The 11,957-nt window shown below is 40.7% G+C and overlaps 1 protein-coding gene across 1 annotated transcript; it reads right to left on the bottom strand.

Annotated features, from left to right (window-relative positions):
- Window positions 1-3,678: 3,678 nt before the first annotated feature.
- Window positions 3,679-10,011, bottom strand: LOC120314585 (E3 ubiquitin-protein ligase TRIM39-like). The gene is made up of 4 exons (XM_039357839.1): window positions 9,324-10,011; window positions 7,099-7,397; window positions 6,030-6,083; window positions 3,679-5,112 (listed from the first exon to the last, which is right to left on the bottom strand). The coding sequence occupies exons 2-4, from the start codon at window positions 7,373-7,375 to the stop codon at window positions 4,565-4,567; spliced, it is 879 nt and encodes a 292-aa protein (XP_039213773.1). The 5' UTR covers window positions 7,376-7,397; window positions 9,324-10,011; the 3' UTR covers window positions 3,679-4,564.
- Window positions 10,012-11,957: the final 1,946 nt, after the last annotated feature.

Genomic DNA, 11,957 nt, shown 5'->3' with positions numbered 1-11,957 from the left:
ATAACTGAAGAGCTGCCAACAAAGAAAAGTGGTCAACCTATTCTTAAAAGTGCTTAAAACAGAACAAGAAGCAGTGGCTGAAAAGTTATCAAGGAGAGAACCAACTTAGAACTAAGGAGCATTTCCTGACTATGAGAACAATTGATTAGTGGGATGATTTATTTTCAGAACTGTGGTGCTTCATTACTGGAGGTTTTGAGAAGAAATTGGGCAATCATTTGTCTGAAATGGATAATTTCCTATTTCAGCAGAGGGTTAGACTTGAGGACCTCTAAGGTCCCTTCCAACTCTGTTATTCTGTTTTATATGTGTGTGTATCAAACTTCAGTGATTTTCCTTTGCATTTTAGTCTGGATTTATCCTTAATAATGCATTTGAAGGCATTCTAGTCAAAGGAACAATCCTATGAAGTTTTATTTAACATTTGATAAAGTATGTATCTTTGGGACTCCCTGCTACTGCAAAAGTGGTGATTAGTTGCTGCTTAATGTGTGTGCTCAATTTGTTTTCCTTTTCCTTGGAGCCAAGTAGGGGAAGGGAAACCTTTATAGAGAATCAGTTTTGTCCAGTAGTAACAGCCACAGGCTACAAAGCTAGAGAATTGTAAGTTCAAATACTTCTTTTGCCATGCGGGCCAGCTAAATGATCTTGGGCTGGTCATTTTTTTTTCCTCAGCCCTCCGAGGTAGGTTTTGGCAAGCCACTTCATCAGGGGAGAAACCTCAGTTTACTTTTTCAGGAAATTGTTATGGCAATCTTCCTCCTGTTTTATGCTTTCGGGGTTGTTTTAGTTCTCTGAAAGGAAAAGTTTTGTATAAAGTATTTTTACTCTGCCAGGCTTGGTGGAATAGGGGAGGAAGAGGCAATTATTTATCTTCTCAGCTACCCTGTTGCTTCTTTGATGTGCTGCCCCAAGAGTGATTTGTATATCATCTTCCTGATAGAAAAGCATTGCGGAATTGTTGGCTAAGTGCTGATTGGTGAGCCTATGCGATTTACCTTTTAAAATTCTAAATGTGTCATTTACAACAAGTTTACTGTGCTACTTTTTTGTCCCTCAACATGGCATCTGATAAGGGTGAAAAGGGGGAGTAAGTAAAGTTTGACAAGCTTTGTGAACCTCCATGGACAGGTATAGTCTACCTGCCACAGGAAAAATGTTTTTTCTTTCCTCAATCTTTGACTGTGGAAGCAATACAGTCAATAATAAATACATGTAGTCCTCATGTGCGACCACAATTGAGCCAAATTTATGTTGCTAATTGAGAAATTTGTTAAGTGAATCACTTAGTAAGACGGTTGTTAAATGAATCTGGTTTCCCCTGACTTTTCTTATCAGAAGGTCATAGAGGGGGATCATATGACACTTCAACTGTCATAAATTGAGTCAGTTGTCAACCATCTGAATGTACATCATGTGAAACCTCTTGTATTGTGTATTTAATTTTGCCTGGTGGGTTTATTCTGATTGGGAAACTTTCAAGTGCCTTGTGGACTCATTGGCCATTGCTCTGTGGACTGGCATTGGCCTGCTTGCGGCTTGGCTTAATTGGGGCATTGCTGGTTGTGGGTGAAGGGAATTGCTGGGGAATATTAATAACCCCACTAAACCACAGTTGTGTCTCTGTGTGTGTGTGAGCGGAACAGTACAATAGTCCTATCACAGTATGGGAGTCTGCTTTGCAGTTATGCTGATACGCCATTCTCTCCTGATTTGTCTTCTTAAGGGGAGAGAAAAATCAGCCTAGCAGCTTTATCTTACATTGCATGATTATATACTTAACCCTAACAAGACTTAGGGGTTAACTGTGGCTAGATAAGATTAACTAAGTTTGGATTTTTTCCCCATGCCTAGTATTGTAAATTCACCTGTCTTTTTTTAAAATCTGTTTGGACTTTGGAAATGAACCATTTACAGTATTTTGCCATCAAGGTAAAATAAATATGTGGAATTATGGCAAAAAGAAGGTGAACACTTCAGATTCTGGTGAGCTGTGGCAATCACTCACTGTACCTATGACTTCTCTGGATCACATGGCAACAGCCTGATATCTGGGTATCCTACCAGATCCAAAGGCTGGAACTGCCCAAGTCAGTTATAGAATCCATTACTTTTTGTAAGTCTTTTTTTTTTTTAACAGGTGACATGTCTCCTATCTGACCATGAGTCATTCAAGCAAGGGAAGCTGCACATCTCACCTAGTCTATGCAAGTGAAACTCCCAGGAGACAAGATCTGCATATCCCATGTGTGGAAAGGAGAACCTGTTTTCCTGCTGGTGGACACAACTTAGAGCTACAGCAACAGAACAGAAAATGTTCAATTACATCAATATGGCATCTGGGTGAGCACTAAATACCAGTAGATATATGGTGAGTGTTAAATAGAACCTTGGCTCCCCAGAATGAATGGCTAATGGTTTCTTTTGATTTAGTAGACTTTAATAGGAACCTATTAGAAGAAACTACAGCCACTTTGGGAAGAGATCTGCACACAACTGAAAACTACAGAACTGCACTTGGTTACACCTTTCATGCTGATCATTATAGATGCTGAGCAGACCGATCAAAGTTTCAGCTTCAACAGGATTGGCATTGCTAAATTGTCATATAACTGGTTGATTTTGTCCTAGGACTGATGCCATGTTAGCTTATTGGAATTGTGGGATGGTGGACATTTGGATGTTGATTTGTATGTATATAACTACTTGTCTGCTTCCATTTATTTATGTGTATTTATTGTAGATGTTCCATCTATTTAAAATATGTTCATTGGCAAACTACATCTTAGAAAAAAATCCATCAAGTGAACCTCCAGGGTGTAAGATTGGGTGTAACTTGTGTAAGATTGGGTGTAACAGATTGTGAGGATAGTAACTTGTGAGGATAATTGACCTTGTATTTACATTTTCTTTATACAAAAGGGTTTTCTTGGTCCATAAAACAGAGGGGCTGCATAGCATGGAACATGATAAATAGGCAACATCACCTATTGGATTTGATAGGCAACATCACCTATTGAATCTGAAAGATAATTTTCTTATTAATATGCCCTCTAACCTTGTTATGCGTTTAAAGCTAGTGGATTTCTGAATGCGTACACAACCTATGGAGGGCATCCCCTTTTGTTGAGGGTTTCTTAACTCTTCATGGCCCTATTTTTCTTGATGCATCTTACAGCCTATGCAAAGGGTGGAAACTAATCAAGGAGAGAAGCAACCTAGAACTAAGGAGAAACTTCCTGACAGTGAGAACAATTAATCAGTGGAACAGCTTGCCTCCAGAAGCAGTAAATGCTCCAACACTGGAAGTTTTTAAGAAGAGACTAGACAGCCATTTGTCCGAAATGGTGTAGGGTTTCCTGCCCAAGCAGGGGGTTGGACTAGATGACCTCCAAGGTCCCTTCCAACTTTACTACTATTACTATTACTATTTATATCAAAGGGGAAGTTGTCTTTGTCCAGGGATGGATGAAACTTTGGACATACAAAGATTGGTCTGACCAGGACACCCATTGTATTAAAGACATGTAAAGCTTATGTTTCACTGTCTGCCAACAAGGTACCTAGACTCTTAAGAACCAAATACTGTTTGTTGGAGAATCTTGGAGAAGTAAATTTTTCCCAGATTCATAGGGGGGGAATGATGGAACACCCATTAAGAAGCAATATACCCTCATCTTAGGAAGGAATAAAAATTTATTGCAAATGTGCAATGTGTCTGTTAGAGATAAAGGAAATGTAACAACGCGTATTTAGAAATAGATAGGAAATTACAAGATTTGGTAACAAGAAGAGCAGCAGAAACCCAAGTAGGAACGATGGACAGGTAAAGCTTAAGCAAGATATAACTCTATAGGGGCAAAATGACAGGTAAGCTCAGGCGAGGTGCAACTCCATAGACAAATGGAAAGGTAGACTAAAAGCAAGGTAGAATGACACAAAAGGGTAATAGCTTTATGAAATGTTACTTCCCTATTTCTGGAAATCAGCAGCAAAAAAGATTGTGCTATGCTGTTGTTCAGGATCTCAGCTCCCAAATTGGACTGGGACCCTTTTGCTGAAGTGCTTCAATAAAAGTTTTGCAAAAGTCTGTCTCTTGTGTCTGGCTCTGATTGGCTTCTGTGCCAGGCTAAGCCAATTTTTTTTACAACATGAGCCAGTCTCTCTAGTAACCTGATTGCAGAAATAAACAAGCTACCGTGCTTTGTAAGTGTAAAACTGTTGCCTTCCTATGCCAAAAAATTACCCATATCTTGTCTGCAGGCCAGGATTGTTTGATCCCATTCCTTACTTTTTAAAGTCTTTAAAAAAATCAGAGAGAACATATATTATTGTTTATGGAATTCTTTTACATAATGGGTAAATGTTTTATAAGCTTTATTTCTCATACTTTTTTCACACATAAAGTTTCTCATAAAGATTCCTATGAAGAGAATAAACGGAACAGAAATCAGAAATTAACAATACTATTCTATTGTATTTAATCAAACATATTCTATTGTATTTAATCAAAAGTAAGATTCCCTGAATCCAATGGCAATTACTTCAAGGACTGAGCAGAAAATCAGTCAGACTTCTTCCTCGGATTATTTGATGAAGTAATTTGTACTATTTTTAATGGATTTTTTTTGTCCCAAGTCAGGAAGAAGGGGAACATTTTCTCAAAAAATGGATAGTTGAAAGTAAAGATAATCTCCATAGAGTCCACATCATAAAAAGATAACTTACTTAAGTTGAATTCTAAGCAAACAAGGATCCGTTGAACTGTCTTCCACAGTGGAAGAATGGTTTTAGGTGTGGTGCTGACCTCATATTCTCCGTTCATCAGCTGCAAAACCCAAAACCCTTCAGTAGCCATTATATTTAAATATCCTTTTCTTTCTATGGATTCACGCACAGCACCAATGGCCCATTGTTTGGCCCTTCCCACTTCAACCACCCACTCTGAAGTCCCAGAATTAATGCCTTTTGTTCCCAGAACACAAGGAAAAAAATTAAAGCGTTCAAGACTGTCAGGAAAGTCCTGGGCTCGTTCACCCATGTATACACTTTTCAGGTCCTCTGAAAGGATGAGGGTGGGATAAGCTGTCTTGGGATCCAGCATCACCTCCACTAAAGAGAAGTGAAGAGAAAGAGAAAAGGTTGAAGTGATAGTGACTCAATTGATGACTTACAGATTTGGTGAAAAGGCAGTATTAATTCAGGTTGTTGAGAACTGTTGAAGGGTTGAATACGTTCTAAGCAATGTATATTTTTTACTATCACTTGGACAGGGGAGCCAACTGGAAGTGCCAGGGATGTACACAAAGTTGGAAAAAAGCAATTGTGGGCTGTTCCAGAATGCTATCAATAAAACTGTATAGACACAGCCACTAAAGTTGTATGATATAACAAATTCTGTAGGTTTGGGGATATTTTCTAAAATATTGAATTACAGAAAAGGATTCCTTTTTTAAAAAAAAGATGACAGGGTTATCAAGAACCTGAAGACATAAAGACATGGCATGAAAAAAAAATCTTTAAAACAAATACTTTTGTCCATGGATTAGCAGTCTTTTTAAATAGAACCATTAAATAGTTCTTTGTGGTGATGTACTCACCAAACCAAAGCAAGATAAAAAAAAATACTGGAAATCTCATGAAATGTTATGCAAAAATATTGGACGGTTGTGATATTTGGGCATTTGACAGATTTCACTTATCTGTTGTTTAAAAAATTAATTTGACACTAGGGGGAATCATCCAGGGGTATATTATAGGAGCTATGATTTTCATTAGTGCATCAAGGCTCATCTGTGTGCTAAGAAACTGCCAAAGTCTGGAGCTCTTTCTGACAGGAATCCATTCCTTGTTTCCACTTTCTCCCTTGCCACTTCTTTTAGAAAAGAGTTGGAACAAAATGCTTTTTGTTTTGACACCTTGAGATCTGATTCTGCAGCAAGTCATCCAAAGGCTGGTAATCAGTCTTTTTTCTTCTTGATTCAAGTCTTGTGTTTGGAAAGCACTTAATGCATATGTGGACAACTAACCTTTATTTTGAGATCCAGAAAATGTCTCGTCTGATTCTGGAGACTGAAGAAAATCTGTTGAAAATAAATCAGTTCTTATTAAAATAAAAAAAAATGAACAAATGAATGAGCTAATTGGCTGTTCCCTTTTTTCCTTTGGTCATAATCACTTGGATGGGAAAAATACCCTTCACAGAAGCCACAACTTTAAATTGATTTAATTAAGATCAGGTTGTTTCACAGCTACAACTAATATGGCTGACCTATTTCTTCCCTACTGGTTGTCCTTCGGATATATTGGATCATAGTTTGCACTATTCCCAGTCAACACAATAGAAGGATAGCAACTTGGGCTGCATTGCTGAGCAATTTTCTACACAGCAGAACTAATGCTATCACTTCATAGGAAGTAGGAACCGGCAAGGTTCACCAGCCTGTCCATTTTTACAAAGAAAACTGCTACTTGGACACTTCTGTTGTTTGCTAAACATCAGGCAGCTGTTTTCAGTAGAAATGGGGCCATTAAGAGCATGGATGGAAAAACTATAAACAAGATTCTAATGCATATCCAATTTACTGGGATGTAAAACTTAAGAATTTTTTTTTAAATCATGATAATTTGCTTAGAAAAAAAATGGGGAACATAATTTTCCCAAAATGTTTTTCCTCAATTATTTGCATTTCTCCCAAATGTGCTCATTTTCCCTAATCTTTCATTTCTGCAATTTCTTCTTTTTCCCAAGAATTTTTTCTCTCCCAGGCCTTCATTGATGTCTGGGTTGTCTGAAAATATAGAGCTCTTTATTCCTATGTAGAAATTGTGAGTCCTAATTTTACATCTTTCTCCCTATTCATTTACCTACTTTCCTATACTTTCAACCTCCTAAACAAGGACTCTAAAATGGATTGTCATTGGAAAGCCAGTGACCTTGATAGCTTTAGGGTAGGGGACAAATCTGACAAAGATTAATGGAGCCCACAAATCACTCATTTTGAAATATCATTAGAAAGCCAAAGAGGAACAGAAGTCAACAAAGGAATTAGAATCACCCTTGAGTTACTAGTACACAGCTGGGCTTTTTCTACCTACATTCCGGCATCTCGTTTTGGATTCTTGCAGCCAGATCCTTTTTATTTATTCTGTCCAGAATGCTGACGGTCATCTTCAGGGCCTTGGCATCATCATACGTCTCAATCATGTATCGGGCTATTTCAATGTGGGCAGCTTTCTCAGTCTTGGAGCGACGGATGGGCTTGTAGCCTTTCTCCACTGGGTAGTCCTCAAGGTGCATCTTAAATTTCTCGAATTCCTCTTCACTCAGCTCTTCAAAATAGTCAACTAGTTTGCAGCGGGGAGTGTGTGACATTGTGGGTCTCAGTCAGATGTACCTGGAAGAAAGAAAGTGTAAAAGCATGCAGTAGAAAAACTCTATATCAGTGGTGGCAAACCTATGGCACTAGTGCCAGAGGCAGCACTCGGAGCCCTTTCTGTGGACACATGTGCCGTTGCCCCAGCCTTGCCTTCCCCCATGACCCCCTCACCAGCAGCCCCCCTGGAGGAGAGTCACCCCCAAGCATGGCCCACGCAGAACAGCACAGCCAAGGACATAGCAGCCAGGCAGTGTAGACAGTGCACAGCTGATGCTGCAGGGCGTGGGAAGAGGGCATGGCCACCATGGCACTGCTGGGCTGCCTGAGCGATCTGCAGTGGGCCCTGGAGGTGGTGAGTGGCCCTGTGGGCAGGTGGGGTGAGGGTGGAGTGGGGGTGGAGTGGGAGCAGGGCCAGTTTTGGGGCACCCCGTCTCTTAAAGGTTTGCCATCACTGCTCTATATAAATCAGATTAAAGGGATAGACGTTTGTGTGGTCAAAGTTGTTCATTCATTTATTAAGATGACTCTAAGTGCTCAGAAAACCACAAGTGTCATTTTCAAATGATAAAGAATATACAGCTCCAATGGATGCTGCAAAAGGAAACTGACAAGATGCCCTCCTTAGCCAGGGTAGAAGATGGGCATGAAGATGTTGCTTCCCAGGAAGAACGGGTGGGCAAGAAGAAAACCATCTCTGACCAAAAGAAAAAGCAACAGCAGAAAATCTCTTTCTCTTTCTTAGCTAGAAAGGCCATTTTGTCTTGTAATTCAGTGCTTCTCAATATATATTCTTTTTTATTGCCTTCATAATTTATTTCCATGGGGAAGGATGATAACTGATTGTATAAAGGTCTAAGATCTCTTTTGAGAGCCAGTTTGGTGTAGTAAGAGTTGAGGTTAGAAACTGAAAAGCTGTGAATTCTAGCCTCACCATGACCACAAAGCCATCTGGGTGACCTTAGGCCAGTCACTTTCATTCAGCCCTAGGAAGGAAGCAGTGGCAAACCCCTTCTGAAAAACCTTGCCCAAAAAATCCTATATGAACTTTTCCAGGTAGTTTCTAAAAACTGGACACGATTTAACAGAAGGGGATGGGAATCTTTAAGCTGAAGAATAACACAATATTTGTTATTCACACATCTGTTAACACAATGGAAAAGATGAAACATGAGCTTTTGTTTCTTTTTTCTGTACTCCATAGGAAAATAGCTTTTCCTGTGAGAGGATGCCAAACCTTCATTGTTTTAGGCATTTTAGAATGTAGGACAGATTAACGTAACTTCTTTTTGAACCATTTTTCATACTGAGGTCCAACCTGAAGGAGCCATAAAGTTATTGGAACTTAGTCAGTTGAAAACGTCTGGACTAGTTGGAGAAAACATCAGAAAATCCTTCGGAAGAGAGTGAGATATTATCAATATAGCTACACTGTGGAAAAGAGGGGCACTAGAACCCCAGAGAAACCATGTCCATCAGCCTTCATCGTCTCTAAGAGGGTAGCAGAGGAAAAGTTAAAAGAAACGGAAATCCTACGCTGCTTTTTCTCTTAGCCATTCCTCCTCCCTCTTTTTCCGCCTGCTGCACACTAGCTAACTGTGGCCATGACGTCATCCTAGAAGTGTCTTTGAAACCCGAAATTCTGCGCCTGAAACTTTCGCTTTCTTCCCCCCCCCCCCCCAGCCTTTCGTGCGGTGTCTTCTCTGCTCAGGATGGAAGGCGGAGGATGGGGGAGGGCAGGTAGGCATTGCCTGTTGTGACCCATTGAATAAGGGGGCAACGCTTTCTTGTAAGTCACGGCGTCGCGATTGGAGGATGGCAGCAGAACATCGCTCTTGCCTAACGGATCTGCTGCAGTCAAGATACTTGTAAGGCCGGGGAAACCTCTGCGGGTTCAAGAAGGGAGAGGAAGGCAGCTTTCTCGCCTCCGTCCATTCCCTCGCTTACCCCTGTCCACCGTCTGCCGCCGGCCTGGAGAATTCAGAGCAAAGGAGGCGAGACCGAAGAGGAACTCGTCGTTCAGTCGCCGTTGCTTCTGGCTGCCCAGCGCGGAGAGGGAAAGTGAAAGTAGAAAGCGAGCTGTCGCTGTGGGTGTCCATCTGTCCGTCCGTCCATCTTCTGCAACCGGACGGTTGGAAAGGCTGCGGAAAAGGCTACTTTAGGCCCAAGTACTCTTCAATATCTTCATCAATGATTTAGACGAGGGGGTAGAAGGGAAATTCATCAAATTTGCAGACGACGCCAAGCTGCGGGAATTTTCAGTTGGGCAGAAGATAGGCTCAAGATACAGCAAGAGTTTGAAAAACTTATTGGAAGTCAGCCTTTCCAACTCCCTGTGTAAAATAAATCTTTAAATCGAGCACGATTTCGTCGACACGCCATTTTCTTGGGAAAGAGATCCTAGCTTGTGATATAGCATCCAAGGTCGGAGAGTTGCTCTATAGCTGGCTTTCAAGTTAAGCGAGTTCCGGAGAATGCTACCAAACTGGTACTCGATGTAATTGAGGTACTGGGGCCAGTTAAGAAAAAAACAGACCAGAGGTATAAAAAAAGTTTATCCTTTAAAAGTTCCAGAAATGTAGTTCCGAATAAGTTAATCAATCTTTGAATCTTCTTGCTTTGTTGACAGGACCTGGTCTTGTTCGGCCTCCCCATCACGTTGGTCAATCCAGGCTCCCATATCTTGTGCTCTGCTACCCTCTTGTGGTCTGTTTTTCACTCCATATCTTTTTTTTCATCATACTGGCATTTTTTTAAAAATGTCTTTGTTCCTCCCACCGCCCTCTCCTCACTCCTTTGAAAGACTTAATGTTCTCAATTGACATTTTTAAAAACCATTTTAATCAAACATGCTGTATTTCCAGTGTTCCCATAACATATGAAACCAAGTCACTTCATTGGCATCCAATTAGTCAGGTTATTGGAAAATTGAAGTCATGTATACAGCAGTGTCATGATGCAAATTCAGGATTACATATCTAGTTCATGATGTATAATCCAGATACCCAATTTGCATTTACCTTGTATTCTGACATCATGAAACACTTTTTGTCACCTATCACTGTACATAATGGCCAATATCTAGTAGCCATACTTGCAGAAATCTTAATTTTGTGTCTTCAAATGTGTGAACTGTGCCCATTTGGTAATTATGCATTTAATAAATTATGCAAAAATCCAGTAACTCAAATGAGTTGTGTTGTGTATTGTGCATATTGGAATATTACTATGGGTAATTTACAGCTTAGTTTGCAACCTTCGCACTTCCAATTAATCTCTATATCCTTATCAGATCATACACATATCCCTAAAATTCAGTTAGCAGTAATATAGCTTGATGTTTATTAACTGTCAACAAACATCAAGAAACAGTAACTGGCAAAAGGGGGCAAAGCAGGCAAAAATATGCAGAAATATGAATGAAAGCGAAAATGTTACATTATCTATAGTTTATACATCATCAAAACAGACAAAACTATATAGAGCCACTAGAAATAATAAATGTCTCCAACTTATGACCGTTCATTTAATGCTCATTCAAAGTTATGTCATGATGAAAAAAAGCAATTTATGACTGATTTTCATACAACTGTCACAGCATCTCTGTAGTCCAGCGGTTCTCAACCTATGGGTCGTGACCCCATTTGGGGTCGAACGACCATTTCATGGGTGTCGCCAAACAACGCAGTCCGCCATTTTTTCCCCTTTTCCTTAGCTGTGCTACTCCCTTTTATTCTATTAGCTTTTGAAAGCCAATAGAATAGACTCTCTTGAATAGAGTCTAATTCTATTGGCTTTCAAAAGCCAATAGGAATTGTCCAGGTTGCCTCTGCCCTGCTGAGCCCGCCAAAAGTCCCATCCTGCAAATGGTGCTGTAAGCTGTCTGCAGCGAAGGCAAGCTGTCTGGGAGTTTCCACCCCTCCCTGCTGAGCAACTACTAAAAATGTAAGTAAAAGAGGGCCAGGGGTGGGAGGTGGGAGGTGGGAGGCCGGCAGGCGCAGGGAGGGTTGCTGGCGCATGTGGGGCCCGGCGGGTGCCTTACCTCCCTTGGGCTGGACCAGCTGGTGGCCCAGCTGGTAGTCGCCCTGCGCTGTCGCTGCCCCTTGCTAGCTACGCCTCGGCTGGCACAGGGGGCGGCACCACGCATGCGCGGCGCTCCCGGGCAGGGAAAGTCCTTGACTTACGACCAATTGGGTAGTCCTCGACTTATGACAGGTTGGGTAGTCCTCGACTTACGACCGGTTGGGGGTCGCAGCATTAAAAAGGTTGAGAACCACTGCTGTAGTCAATTAAAATTTAGGTACTTGAAAACTGGCATATTTTTATGACTCTTGTAGCGTCTCAGGGTCACATGACTGCCATTTGTAACTTTCCCAAGTTTCTGACAAGCAAAATCAAGAATGAAATTGGATTCACATCTCTGTAGTCACATAATTAAACTGAGGTAAAAGGTAATAAAATCAGGTGTAACCCACTTAGTGACTACACTGCTTAAAAATGGAAGTTCAAATCCCAAATGTGGCTATAAATGGAGGATTACCTTGATGTACAATAGAAAATCTGCATGGACTGCCCCAACAG

Source organism: Crotalus tigris, unplaced genomic scaffold, assembly GCF_016545835.1.
Source record: "Crotalus tigris isolate CLP2741 ecotype Arizona unplaced genomic scaffold, ASM1654583v1 scf7180000018954.1357295, whole genome shotgun sequence".
In the NCBI taxonomy this organism is placed as follows: Eukaryota; Metazoa; Chordata; class Lepidosauria; order Squamata; family Viperidae; genus Crotalus; species Crotalus tigris.
This window is presented reverse-complemented; position numbering and strand designations above follow the sequence as displayed.

Excerpts from the sequence above, each read along its gene's own strand:
- LOC120314585 (XM_039357839.1), bottom strand. The coding sequence starts at position 7,375 with ATGTCACACACTCCCCGCTGCAAACTAGTTGACTATTTTGAAGAGCTG. Across the intron at positions 6,084-7,098 it reads CCAAAACGAGATGCCGGAAT|ATTTTCTTCAGTCTCCAGAA; the intron begins GTAGGTAGAAAA and ends TATTTTCAACAG. Across the intron at positions 5,113-6,029 it reads TTCTGGATCTCAAAATAAAG|TGGAGGTGATGCTGGATCCC; the intron begins GTTAGTTGTCCA and ends ACTTCTCTTTAG.